General features: G+C 40.8%; 1 protein-coding gene across 1 annotated transcript; it reads left to right on the top strand.

Moving 5' to 3' along the window:
• Positions 1–146: 146 nt before the first annotated feature.
• On the top strand, positions 147–14911 carry LOC103376269 (G-protein-signaling modulator 1-like; the record flags this gene model as incomplete). The annotated part of the gene is made up of 10 exons (XM_008306649.1): positions 147–270; positions 1778–1893; positions 2067–2222; positions 2304–2412; positions 4677–4791; positions 6418–6488; positions 6579–6749; positions 12294–12456; positions 12569–12774; positions 12892–14911. Coding segments are annotated over 10 exons (1429 nt in total), but the record flags the coding sequence as incomplete, so codon positions are not given.
• Positions 14912–14996: the final 85 nt, after the last annotated feature.

Genomic DNA, 14996 nt, shown 5'->3' with positions numbered 1-14996 from the left:
AATATTCTGAAATCATATTTAGTGATCAGAATGTCTACTGTCCTGCCTACTAGATGGACAAAGAAAATGAATAAAACTATGAACGCACTAATATCCTACTTTACTGTTGCCTAACTGCTACTAAATGTGTGCACTTGCCTCTGCAGGATGAACCTGTGTTTGGTCAAAGAGCTTGGTGACCGAGCAGCTCAGGGGAGGGCCTACGGGAACCTGGGCAACACCCACTACCTGCTGGGTAACTTTGTTGAAGCTATCAAGTTCCACCGTCAGGTGAGAAATCCAAAAGCATATTCACACGAGTGTTTTGCAGAGACATGAGTTATCGGCCTTGTCATTGTGCCAGGACAGAGTGGCGACCTTACATGAGCAGAGTGGCAGCCCAACTTTGCACGTGACACAAGGTCATTCACTTCGTAGCGGACTTTGTGGCCGGCCACAATGTTATCTGCACCAGGCTGTGCAGAAAATGCCCGTGATTTAAATAGAACTGCAATTAAAGTGAAGTCAAAAACTGTATGCATTGCCTTCATTTTGTTTCACAATGCTATGTGCAGTACATAAACCCAAACACTTCAGTTTTCAGATATGTTTAGTTTGTCGTTTTCAGGACCATTAACACAGGCATTTGAATATGGTTTTAGGGTGTTTTGGTTTGTGCACATGCTGTGTGCACACAGTGTCCTAGCCAGGGATATTTGAGTGTCCTCCCTGCAGCCACAGTGCAAAATGATAAATTCACAGCAGGCTGTTCTTGTGTTCAGCCTCTTTTGTGCAGTTGTATCATATGCAGCCCAGAAGCAACCAAATGATTACCACAAAATTTGGCTTACTGTCGAGTTGCGTTCAAACGTGTTTGCATGACTTGAGCTTTTAGCTTTTAGGTGCAGCCAGACTAGACTTCATAATTGTATTCACTGAGGAAGCAGGCCATGTGCATTTGCGTCTTGCTGAGGACAGATCTTACCTCGTTTGCCTTGCACAGATGTCCGTCTGGCTAAAATTTTACATGCAAAACAACAAGACTTGCCAATGTCAGTTTGAGGGTAGTCTCACACAGCCAGGCCTGAGAGGGAGGAAGAACTAGTCTCTCATCTAAACAGTTTTTGCTTCTCTCATTTTACTAATTCCATTTTTACAGAGTTACCATCTTATTTAAAGCCAACAGCAGAAGAGATAGGATTGCATGGGTGACAATGAATGAGGACAAAAATAGAAAAAAAAGGGTAAAAAATAGTGTTTGATCACAGTGTGTGGTATAAGTAGTCATAACAGTTTTTTTTCCCAAATAGATTTCAGCTGGGTATGTTTTTCAGTGTATTGCAGCCTATCTCATGCTGTACCACCACACCGAGATTGATGTCTACTCGTAAAAAAAGAGGAGGGAATTGGTTTCTTGGTGAATTACTGGAAAGTACGGCTTCAGGCTCTCCCTCCCCATGTTTCCTGTCACTCTCCATTGTAAAACACTTGTTTCCTCTCATGAGAAACTGGCCTCTCCTCTATTCTCTATTACAAATCTATCAGTGTGCCACAGAGGGGAGCTCACTGCCTCTAAAGGGAACCAGCAGAGGTGATTTGATGCACCAGCTCTGCAGCAGCACCTCTGGTCATGAAATAATGGGCCCAACAGAGCTTGCAACTTGAACCCGTGTAACTGCCTCTGCTTACACGCTGTCAAGCAAAGCAAAATGAATTAGTAACACATAGCCACTAAAATTAAGAAGCAAAATGAAAGTGTTATCCTGATGTAGTTTGACCTTTGCTGCTCTGTTTACAGCGGTTATCCATTGCCAAAGAATTTGGGGACAAAGCTGCTGAACGGCGAGCCTACAGTAACCTGGGAAATGCCCTGATATTCCTGGGACAGTTCAACACTGCCACCGAGTACTACAGGTGAGGAAAAAGTGAAGTCTGACATCTAGTGGAGAGAAGGCGAAATTAACCAAATTTGACTTGAAGTATAAAATCAATTTAAAAAATATGAGTCTGATGAATGTCAGAAGCTCTTAAAGTTTTTATTTTACGAGTTGAGAATTTTATTTGTCCCCCTGTTTGTCTTCCTCTAGGAAAACTCTGCAACTGTCCAGGCAACTTAGAGACCAGGTGATGGAGGCTCAGGCCTGTTACAGTCTGGGAAACACCTACACGCTTTTGCAACAGTATGAGAGGGCCATAGACTACCACCTGAAACACCTGTACATCGCCCAGGAGCTCACTGATAGGTACAGCGAGCACAAATGATATCAAATGCATGAGCGCAGGAATAGTTGCTGACATTTGTGTGTATGTTCATTCCTCCATAGGGTTGGTGAGGGTCGTGCCTGCTGGAGTCTCGGAAATGCGTACGTGTCATTAGGGAACCACAAACAAGCCCTCCACTATGCCCGGAAACACCTGGACATCTCGAAAGAAGTGAGACATTATTACATGTGCTATTTTTAAAAAATGGATTATGAATATTTTGTTCATTTAAAAAAACTCTGTGTAACGTCAGATTTCTTCTACATATGTGCTGCAAGAAATCTGTGCAGTATCATTGCTTTTTAGATATACAGTCGTGACTCGATAATCCGACCCTTAACAATCCAAAAACCTTGCTGTCCCACAGGTTTTTAGGAAAAACAAATGGAACCCGTTAAAAATAGCTTTAACATACTGACAGCCTTGGATTTGCACTCTGCGAGCGTGCTCAGTATTTGTGGAAGTAAACAGTAAACAGTGGCACGTAACTGCCACTCCTCCGCCGCTGCCACAGATGGTGAAAACAGAACTGTGACCGCTAACTAAACTGGCACCAGCAGCCAAGTACTGCCTGTGTGTTCCGGCCACTTCCACCCCGTCGGAGTGCCCCCCTGACCGCGCCGAATATTCGGATATTCATCATTAATTGGGCCCAAATATCTGGAGCCCAGAAAGTGCTATTCGGACCAGCCCTACTAGTTATTAGAACAACTATAAACACGAAATATTAACAACAAACTACCCTTCAAGCAGTGGCGGCTGGTCAATACAGGGTGTAGTTCTCAAACACAATATTAAATTTGAATTAATTTAACAAAATAATAATAAAATTAGTAATAACGTTCATATTCTTTTGCTATATTAACAATATTTGTATTATTAACAGATTTAATATTAGTCTTTACTGCGTGTTTACTAATTCTACACTTCCTGGATGCGGGGCGCAGCCACATGAGTGTGTATGTAGCTCGAAAAACTTTTCCTGATCATGTGACCTCAGCCCGGGCTCTGATTGGCAGCTGCAGACTTTCTCACAGGGCGCAGCTCGGTGTGTCCTGGACCTGTCCACTTTTGCTGTAAGCCAATTAATTTGTCTTGACGTTCTTATGATTGCACTTTCTGATGCCATCACGCAGCCTGTCCCGTTGCTCTTGTACTAGATGACAGCTACTGTCGTGACAGCTTAATGCATCGGCCTGCTGTCAGTGGAGAAAAGACTGGTCACAGAGATGAGTGACTTCAACCAAAAAGTAACAGAGAAGTTTGCTGAGCAGAAAGAGAGAAGAGCCAGTTTTTTGTTCAAATAGCTCCAGACTGCATTTGCGACCTTTATTTTGAGAGTGTGTGAATTGATGAGCATGATGATCATGAAACTGTATTAGTGTCGCTGTAACCAGCACAGGAAGCTGCTGTGTGGTCCACAGTGGTGGAAAGTGGAACTTTTATAACTTTGGTGTACTGCAGTTTTTACGCTTAAAAATGAGGTCTTCTTGTGAATAACGTGAGCATTTTTCTGCTCATAGAAAAGACCGCGTGTAGAATACATGTAACTTGGTTTCATCTTGGACAAATGTGACATGAGAACGCCCTAGTTTATTATTTTTAGTCATTTTTGGTCACACACCTGTCAGAGCACCACAGCCACCAAACAGCTGCTACCGCAGCCTGCAATGTGGGGCGTTCAGGGAGCATCAGTGAATCGTAGTGTCTATCGATAATAAAATGTTCAGCAAGTCATGTGTTCTGCCTTTGACCAGGTGGGAGGTGCAACAAAATGAGAAAGTGGGTCGTACTGGTGTTACTAGTGAAAAAGTTAGTCTGGAGCCCTGAATAGTGTTTTTTTCATTATTTATGTGTTTTGAGTTTGTACAGATCCTGTAAATATTGATGAAAATTTGATGAATGGTTTCGAAATTTAGTTCTGTTAAGTCCTGAAAATGTTAAATTAGATTATGATTAGGATATCCTCCAAAGGTAGACAATTTACATTCCTGTAAATAGCTGTACCTGATGTTGCTCATATTCTAATTTCTGATTGTAAATAAAAGGTCATTTGCAGACTGCACCCCCCCCACCAAACATTTTCACCAGCCGCCACTGCCTTCAAGCATCAAGCCCGCCTTGCATCTCGACCTCCGCCTTGACAATCCGACAGCCTTGCTATCCGACATAAAAGAAGGTTTTACATTTAGTGTCGGATTATCGAGTCACGACTGTATTGTCATTTTCAACATCTATTTAATATCTGAATGCCCATATATGGGAGAATCTTGTTCATTTTTATTTTCTACTGATGTTCCTTACACATTTGCACTGTCCCCTTTGCAACTGTAACACTGCAACCTTCCCCGATGCATCTTTAATGGGGTTAAGGCCTCTTGCATTTGACTTAATTCGTTTGTCTCTTTATCCCTGCCTGTTTGTTCCGTCCTCAGATTGGAGACAGAAATGGGGAACTGACAGCCAGAATGAATGTGGAGCAGCTGATGGAGGCCCTGGGGGTCAACGAGAGCGACCTCTCGCCTTCCAGTTCAGAGTTTGAGATGCAAGGTAACGCTAAAAGTTATTTTCACCTTTTTATATGAAATTTACTGTGGCAATGGGTGAGTGTTATAGCAGCTTTCCTTCGATTTATGGTGCTGTATGTTACATATGCACACTGTGTGATCAATGTTCGACATGTAGAAACAATGGAAACTGCCGACTGTCACTATTTCTGTAAAATGGCTTTTGATTCATTGTTCAGTCTGTTTATTGTTCTCACTTGTTTAAATAATGACGTAGACAGTGTAGTTGATGTTATCAGTCTAAATGTAACATAGCTGGGGCTTACCCAAAAGCATTTACTTGTCAGCCATGTTGGTTATCATTTGAAAACCTTGCGAACATTTAACCTGGGAAACACGTTTACTCAGTGTATAAGTACAATGCCACAACTCTTGGGTGCGAAAGGTCTAGACCTCTTCAAGAGGGTTTCTGAAAAGACATTTATGTTTGCATATTTAAATGCACGCGCACATTTAGGTTTGCCAAAATAATCAAAGACAAAAGAGAAACCAAAGATGTCCTCGTTGACTGTGGAGTGAAATGTTGACTTTAGTTCATTCAGGTCACGCTCTTCTCCACCAGAGCGGTTATATAACTGTGTTTCTGAAAAGCTACGTGAGCAAGTCCCTCAGTTTCCTTAATCACGGAATGGGAAAGGGTGTGGCAGATAAAAAAGCCCAACTCTGTGTATGCTGGTGTGTGTTTGTGTGTGTGTGTCTGAATGTGTATTTAAAACAGGGACCTGTTAGTTTGGCGTCTTCAGACTGTGGTCTTGGAGCTGTACTTGCTTTTCCCATCACATAGAAATAGGAACAGACAATAATAATCACAGAGCTCTGGGATAATGCCGGAGTCAAGTAGAAACTTTGCTTAGTGGGATACTAAATGGGCTTTAAGCAATAACTTCAAAACTACTCAAATCAAATCTTTTTTTAAAATGTTTTTCGATTCTGCTCTTTTACCTTCGACAAAAATAACATGTGGGCTTAAGCAAGCTAACTAGAATACTGTGTGAGTACACAAAGTGGCCATCTTAAATGTAAAACTAACTTCAGGTGAGACAGTGTGTGTGTTATGTCTGAACGGAGGCTAAATGTGACAGAAAGCAAAGGGGCGTGTGTATGTTTTTGGGGGCAGTATAAAGATCCTTGTTTTGCAGGAGCATGGGTTGTTTCCAGAAATATGCTCAGATAATAAAACTAATTGTTCCTGTATATGCCCCTCAAATAGCCCAACAGCTCACATTTGAGTCTTATATAATAAAGCATTGAGAAACTGCAAAATCCATACAATCTCCTTTGCCTTTGTGTGATGTTTGCTTTCCTAAACTCTCCTCTGGGCAGAAACTCACACCCATGTCCTACATTTCCCTCCTCGGAGCAGAGCTGGCAAACAGACTCTTATTCAGTTTGTTTGCCTGGTTGTCTGTGTAAACCTCATATCCACATCGAACATCACGGGACCACTACTGACATCACAGGCTTCTCCCCTCAAAAAAAAAAAAAAATGAAGATAAACAAGGGGCAACTTGCAAGCGTAAACCTGCTCATGAAATCGTTTTGAAAGTAGTGAAATATCTTATTTTTAAATGCTGTGTTTATTTACATGAGTTTTTTTTTTCCCCTGTAGGAGCAAGACCCAAATTCACCAAGAGAAACAGCATGGACAGCGTAGAGCTGTGGAAGTACTCCTCAGATAAGGTGATTTCTCTCACCTCACATGTCAGTACACTGTAGAAGGGAATGAAAAAGTGATCAATCCCTCTCTAACGGTATGTTCTGTTACTGCAGAATGGTGAGAACCAAGACTTGGAGAGCATACCCAGGAGATCCAAGAGTCAGCTGTCACAGCCCGGTAAGAGAAAAGGCTACTCTGACAGTCAGTCGTCAGATGAAAGGCCGTGGTTGGACTCTCCCGTCGACACCGATGACATCACTGTGCAAGTCCCGCCTCCAGTGCCAGTGAGTCGCTGTAGCTTTACGGTTTTATTAACTCTGACACAGGTATATGCCTTATATCCACATTGCTGCATTTCGAACACAGTCATAAGCAACTATCTCAGTTCAAACACAACTTGGATTGATAAAACCATAAGCAAAAACATCAGAAAATCTAACCTTTGCCTCTGTTTCTTTGTATATTTTGCTTACAATACAAAAAAAAGTGCTTTTAACTGCTCAACCTCCAAATTGAATTTCACACCACAGAGTGTTTAACAGCCAATATTTAGTTCACACACCATGTATCTCAAATATACCACTGAGAACCCAACAGAGAAAACATGGAGTTTGTTTTTCTCATGGAAAGCATCAAGCAGATCCTGTTTCACCTGATTTATCAACCGTTTTCCAGTCCTCTTCTTCTGAGCTTTCTGCTGTAAAGACAAAAATGACGTCAACTTTTGAGCTGTTCTCGGCTACATGATATAAAACGTCATCTACAGTGTTAAACTAGGGGAGTTGTGGCTCAGCTGTTAAGCCTTTGGCTTGCTGATCTGAAGGTTAGGGGTTCGTGCCCCAGCACTGCCACTCTGCCGCTGTTAGACCCTCGAGCAAGGCTCCAAACTGTATCTGCTGCCGGGGCGCTGTAGTGTGGCTGACCCTGTGCTCTGACCTCAGCCTACTAACAAGCTGGGATGTGCGACACGGCAAAATTTGCCCTTTGTGGGATCAAAAAAAAAAAAGGGTATATAAATAAACAAATGTCATTCTCATTAAATGTCAACAGTGCTCAGTTTGAACTAGATTTTTAAATATTTGGTGTTTCACAGCTGCTGTATCCCTAAAAATCTGTGTCCTCACAGCACCTAATCATGCCTTGTTTCTGTGACGATGCTAATTACTGTAACCAGTAAGCCAGCATGCTGGAAACGAGTAATAATTACTGGTAATAATTACTGGGCTGCATGATGATAGTTCATCACAAGGGAGCACATGGAGGAAGTAAATGCTGATCTGGTGACACTGAAGAATGCTCGTTTTCAGATGTGACAGTCTTTTAGGGACAGCTCAGGCAGCTTCCTCGTAAATCTAGAAAATAAGAGACAAGTCCCTTTGAAATTGTGACGTCAGGAAGATGTACGACCAATTATAAGATAAATAGAAACCATCAAAAAGTTTAATTTCATCTGCTTTAACTTAGTTTCTTCATTATATTGTTTTATGTGAATTGAAGTAGCCCATGACATTAGCACTGAATGAACTGTTTTTGGGCTGTAATGACGTACAGTATTGTTGACAAGATGGTTCCAACACGAGGCACACTTGTTCTTTTGACTGAATGAACAATTGTTTTTCACTAAATTTTTGGAGTGAAATTTGAATTTAATGCTTCATTCTTGATATTAAACAGCTAATAAACCCAAATCAAGGTCCATTTAACGGTTTGTTTCATAGCTTGTGACCCTGCATATGTGAAAATTAGTGTATTTTTCACTTTCACTGCATTTTCCCGTCTTGGTTGCTGTTGCTTGGTTACTTGAAATTCTTAGTAATTTTTTTTGAAACAATGGCTCCAGTATTTTAGTCAGAATGCTGCTGACAAGCAGCTTTGTTTACCAGCTGTAGCTAGTAGGCTGATTACAACAAACTTTAGAGTTTAAATTGCTGCCTCTAGCTGACTTTCTCACTTCTCTCCGTTGGACTCTTTTAAAAAAATAAAATTAAAAAACTGAACTGTGCTAAGGTTCAGTTAGATATTAAGCTAAAAGACTGAAGCTCGGGCTGCCACTATGGCTCAACTGGTTAAGCTGGTGACCCATGTACTGGGGCTTTAGTCCCCGACACAGTGGTCGTGGGTTCGAATCCAGCCCATGGCCATTTGCTGCAGGTCCTGTTCTTCTCCCCACTTTCCTCTCTCTCGTTCTACTGTCCTTTAAAAAAAAAACTGAAGCTCATGCCTTGAGTCTCACCAGCATCCTCATCATATGATGATCCATGTAGAAGATATGAAAATAAACAAACAGCATTGTTCTTGTATTTCAATGTGATTACTTTTCATTTTGTAAGTATGGGAGAAGGAGGGTGATCATAGACAGAGGATTATCAGATAGCCAGTTTGTAATTGAGTCTACATTAAGACCTGATTTCCACATGTATGAACATCACATTTTGTTTTTTTTTTACCACAGTAGTTAATTTTTAAATTTTTAAAAATTATTTTATTATTGTTGTTTATTTTTATAAAATATATTTTATTTCTTTATATATTTTCTAATTGATTAAAGAAATTAAAAATGCATATCAAACAAGAGCTCAGGTCATAAGAGGTTAGATAGTAATTTTCATTTTAGGTTGTTTAATTTCTTTTTTTAAATTTCATTATAACTTCTTCATCTCCAACTAATACATCAAATGTCAAACTTAAGAGGTGCCAAAGCACAGCAGTGATTTCACTTTTCACGCGTTTCTCCCACTCCGTCTCTTCCACACGCACACAACTTAGTTTCTGTGCTCCTCTCACTCTCTTCCTCCCTCTTTTCGTTCTCTCCCATCACCATGACGTGCTTCTCTCTCTCTCATGTTCTGTCTCTTTGGCCTACTTGATTAATTGGACAATGCAGGGAGGGAAGTGACGAGATCCACACAGACACCACGCTTCAGGCCAAGGACACAGGACAGAAACTTTTATAAGTCACACTGAAATAATGTGCCAAGAGCAAGAAAAAGAGAAAAATAAAAAAAACCAACAATCACATGAAAGATTTTTTTTTAAAGTGTAAAAATCCTCTAGTAGGAATGGTGTCGTTTAGATCCACGTCGTGTGAGATTTGAAGAACTAATTGGCGACATACGGGGCTCTTGTCATCTGAGGGGTAGTGGATCTCCGCTGGCAGCGGCTGTTAGCATGCAATTTACTCATAACTTTCTATCTCCCCCTCCTCCCCTTTGTCCACCACAGCTCTCCCTCCTAGCTGATAATGTGACCTTGATCACAGAACCGCTACCCTCCCCACTGGGTCAAACTCCCCCCCCCAGCTTCCCATAATGAGTTGTTTTCCCACAGTGGGTGAACAGGACAAAAATGGCCCGCCGGAGAGCTGTAGAGAGAGAGAGAGAGGGAGTGTGGCAGAAAGAGAAAAAGAGGAGGAGGAGGAGGCAGTGGATGGTAGAGATTAAAAGGAGGCTGGAATAGAGGGAAATTAGAGGGAGGTAGTCGTGTACAGCGGGAGAGCAGAGAGAGAGAGAGATGTAAAGTGGTGGGTGAAAACAGGGGAGAAGGAGGTGTGATCCAGGCGTGTGGACAGAGCGAGAGAGAGAGCTCAGGAAAAAAAAACAGAGAGAGAGAGTAGGGTAGATAGAGGACAAAGAAGTCGCTGGTAAGATGTTTCACTTATGTTTCACAGCTTAAATAACAACACTGTGCGAAGGTTAGTCGCTTTCTTTTCTTATATGTAGGTTTGAATGTGTTTGTTTTACTGCCCGTTGACATGTTTAACTCTGTTTTTCAGCGAGCAGATGCAGTAAAAAAAAAAAAAAGTACAGTTTTTATGACACACAGTAAAACTTGTGTTTCGTTTGAACAGTAGTTTCATTGTCCAATACAAAAAAGCTGAAAACTTGAAAACAAAAGATTAATAGAAAGGAGCTGACTGAAATTGGTGTCTGCTGACCTACTTCACATCGAGCTGTAAGTTATTTTAACTTTATCCGCTAGTCGGTGTGAACAGTGTCATATCTGACTCCGGCTTCGCGGAATTGTTTTAACGGTAAATACTGAGATTCGTTGAAGTGAAGGTTACAGAGAGAAAAAGTTTTCTAAGAGGGAACGCAATCAGGCTGTTTGATCTCTGTGGCTTCATGTGACCTTGTCTTCTGGTAGCTCGCCTTCGGACTTTTGTTGTTGTTTTTAGGATGTGGTTTTTAATTTTTTATACTCCACAAAGGACTTTTATTGACATATTACACTTATTGTACATTTTGCATTTGATATTATTGTTTATTTTTATCTATCTATCTATCTATCTATCTATCTATCTATCTATCTATCTATCTATCTATTAAAACGTAAAAATAGATAAAGTACAGGTAGTGAAATCTGTCAAAATGACAAATTCTTGCACATTTTTCAAATTATATGTCTTGTATTTTCTTGTATCTTCTATATATTTTATCTGCTATATTATAATAGGTCTAAGTTGGTTAGTTATTATCCTGATATTTGTTTTTTTCATGCGATTTCATCTTATGTTGCTTCATTTTAGCACAAAATGAGAGTTTTTCTTGCTTTGACATACGTGTATTTTGGGCAAAATTCTTGATTTTCCCAGTCTTAAGGGTTAAAGGCAAATATCTGAATAATTTATGTGATTAATGTTCTTGAGTAGAAGTCAGATCAGATCTCTATGCAGCTGTTCATGTTCTAGATTAGAGACTGATTCACTGTGAAAGGTTTGACAGAAAACTTTGCAATCCTCCTTTTTTAGAAGGACTCGGTGCATTTAAGTCCAGCCTTTGAAATTTGTAGGAGGCAGTACAGCTCAGCCTAATGCAATTAGTTTATTATTCCGTTCAGCATTTTGGCATTTCATCTGAAAGCTCAGTTAGTTTGTTATCAGTTCAAGATGCCCAAATGATTTCTGGGTCAGCAGCTTGGTTTTTTTTATTTTGACTCTGTGTTACCGACTCACTGGTTTATTGCTGCTGTCCAGTAGATCAGCTCTCGTTCACCATCACGTTATTGCTGCCTAAGTGCCAGAATATTTCAGTAGCACCGGTCACACCTAATAAATTCCACATCTGCTTTGCTAGCTCGCTGTATTTGTAGCTGTTACATCTTTCATACACAAGTCATCCACTGAAGACGTACTGAGACTGTGAGCATCATTCAGGACGATGTGAGACAAGCAGCTCCAGGTATTGTCTCAAGTAAACAATAGAAGGACCTGTGAAAGGTCAGCATAACGTATAAATAGCATTCAATTGATCAGTGATTGAACCATTGATTGACTGAATCTGAATCTAATGACCACTGGTGTTCAACAATTCCACATTTACAACCAGTGTATTTATGTGTCCGTCCACTAATGTTCTCATCTGGTTTTACGGGTTGCTGCTACATGGGCCGTTTCACTTACTGTAAATGTTTATTTTCTGACATTGTGTCACCTTCAGTATCTAGGACAAGGTAGTCTCACCAGGAGAGCGATCTCTTGAGAGTTAATCAGATTATTTCTCTCCTCCACTAGTGATCCTCATTATGCAACTTTATACTGACATTTAGGTTAATTATTTCACCTGTACATCATATTTCTACATACATCCAGGAAAAACATCCTTTTTCTTGAACTTAAACTGTCAGCAAAAGCCAGCATCTTGTCTTTTCTGAAGAAGCAGACAAAAGCCTGTTATGGGAACAGATTTCTCTTATATTTTCTGAAGCGTATGTTTATTAGAGGGTCTTGAGTCCAGTTTTGGTAAATAATAAATACAACAAGGTTTCAAGGGGTAACAGATAGTCTTTATTTGTGCTGAGCCAGACTGAGATGTTTGTCGTTTTCCTTCCAGAAGCTGGGCCGTGACCCCTCCGATGAAGACTGCTTCTTCGACCTCCTTAGCAAGTTCCAGAGCAGCCGCATGGATGACCAGCGCTGCCATCTTGATGAGCCACAAAACGGGGACAACGGAGAAGGTGCCGCGAACTCCATGCCGTCCCTGAACGAGATGATAGGTCGGTTCAGCCCTTCACGAGCTCCTTTAAGAACATCTGCACTCCTTTTGAAAGCGACGACCTTCAAAACTTGAGACAACTGCACTCACCAAGCTTATTTCTCTTCTCTCAGATCCTGCAATTACCACTTCCCCCCAGACCGAGGAGCTGTTTGATTTGATTGCCAGCTCTCAGAGTCGCCGTCTTGATGACCAGCGTGTTAATGTTGGGAACCTTCCAGGCCTGAGGATCACCCACAACAACCTGGGACACCTGGTGGGTGAAGGAGATCATCAAGAACCCAGCGATGATTTCTTCAACATGCTCATCAAGTGTCAGGTGAGGCCACAATTCTCACGCAAACTCAAGGGCGTAATCCTCTAAAGGGTTAAGCAAAGTCGAGATCTCTTCACAGAACTTTTTGATGCTTACTTTGTCATATCCTTCTGATTCTAGTCCTCCAGGATCGACGATCAGAGGTGCTCCCCGCCAGAAGCTGGCCCTCATGCCCCCACAGTGCCTGATGAAGACTTCTTCAGTCTGATCCAGAGGGTCCAGGCCAAGCGTATGGACGAGCAACGCGTCCAGCTGCCCGACGACCAGGACAACCCTCAGTCCCCCGATCCCGAGCCGCCCGGCGGATTCTCCAGCTAGGACTCGATGCGGCACAAGTTCTTGTCAAAGAAAATAAAAAAGGCAAAGAAAAAAGGCAAGAAGGATGAGCCAACATTTAAAAAGACAGCACTAAAAGGGGTGAACTAACAAGATGTGTGATAACGAGATAAATTCCATGTGCAATAGGTGGTGCCCTGTTAAATGTTGCTCCGTGTATTATGTTCTAAATGTGTGTACATAAAATGGGAAAATGATTGGGGGGTTTGGAGAAGAAGATCTACGTTCGGGGTGACAACAGATATGAAATAAGTCCTCAATCTAATGCCTTAATCAGCATTTTTTTTCAGACTCAAGATTGTATTCCCTGTTGTCAGATGTGTGTGCGTGGTTTTTTTTTTTTTTTAGAAGCACATGATGGGCGTACAGTATAATATGAAGACCGACAGTATGAGTAGTGGAACTCACAAAGATTTATTCATAGAAACAGTGTTGATGAAAACAATAGAGAAATGACAGATTTGCACTGAAATCTTAGCCAGTTTTATAACGACATGACTGATGAATTTTAGACAAATTTATTTCAAACTTCTCTGATCAGTGCTGCTTTTATCGTTCAATTTTTGTGGCTCCCGCTTCCCGTTCACAGAGAGGTGGTGTTGTTTGTGTATTGACAGTATTAGGGTTGACCAACCAGTGTTAAACAAAACTGCTTTGGTCAGTTTCAACTCTTCGCTAATTGATCCTCCATTTCTGTCAACTTAGTAACACGATTAAATTGAAAGACTGGTTGAAATTTTCCACATAAATGTTATTTATATTGCATTTGTGCATTTTTAAGATGCATCTCTTCACACAGTATGCAGTGACCAGCGTTACTGAGCAAATCTGAATTAGCTGCTTCTTTTATAGAGTCGAGACTAGAGTTGTGTGAAGTTGTGAGCTCCGGTTAGTGTTGCTGCTTGGCTTTTAAATGTGACGCTGTCTTCTGCCCACAATGTTCTGAACATCTGATAACAGACTACTGCTTACTGCCATTATTGTTACTTAACATAGACATAGAAGCGGACGGATGGGTCATATTTTTGAGAATCTAACACCATGAACAACGCAGTGGTATGTTGCCTCTTTGTGGTCAACACCTTGTATTACCTCTGTGAGACACAGAGTGCGATCTGTTGGGGATAAAACGCATTCCTGGTTCTTGAATATTTTAGGAAAACACAATAATAATGACTTTGTGATCCAGGTGTGACAGTTCTGACAGCTTTTATCTGGCTCTACCGACAAAGTTTTGCAAACTTGTACCATAAATATGGAGATTTTCGCAAATAATTCCATAAAGTTTAGAGTACATCATTAAACCCGGGTAGAGCCTAGTGTGCTTTTCTGTCAATTTGTTGCTGTTAAATTTATTACGTGAGGTACGGACTGCAGAAATTCCATTTTTAATTTGCTAAAAGCTTGAAAGCAATTTGCTGTACAGAGAATCTGTATAATGGTACAGAAAATATTTGAACTTACCTAGCGGCTTGCTTTTTATTCTGAAGTAGTGCATACCTCATATTTGTACCTCAAAGCTTCTGTGAACCTTTAGCTATATTGAGTTCTGAACCAGGATGAATCAAGTACCACAGTGGTTCGCTTTGATTCATCTCTCTTTGATAAACAACACATTGGGAGCTACAGTTAATATTTTCTTTTTCTGTTTTTTTTTTGTGAATTAACATTTTTAGAAAGTACTCGGTACGCTTCTATTTGTCTTTGCCATAATTTGTACATATAAATATATTTTGTATTTATGTTCCTTTTGAGGACATGAATATGTCCCCTCATGCTTTTAATAAAATGTTTCAGATGTTTATTTGGCTTCTGTTCCTCTTTTTAAGCTGTACATGAGCAGCACAGACCTCTGTATCACATAAATACCATCACATTGTGTACATGGG

This window comes from Stegastes partitus, unplaced genomic scaffold, assembly GCF_000690725.1.
Source record: "Stegastes partitus isolate 25-593 unplaced genomic scaffold, Stegastes_partitus-1.0.2 Scaffold3751, whole genome shotgun sequence".
Lineage (NCBI taxonomy): Eukaryota > Metazoa > Chordata > Actinopteri > Pomacentridae > Stegastes > Stegastes partitus.
This window is presented reverse-complemented; position numbering and strand designations above follow the sequence as displayed.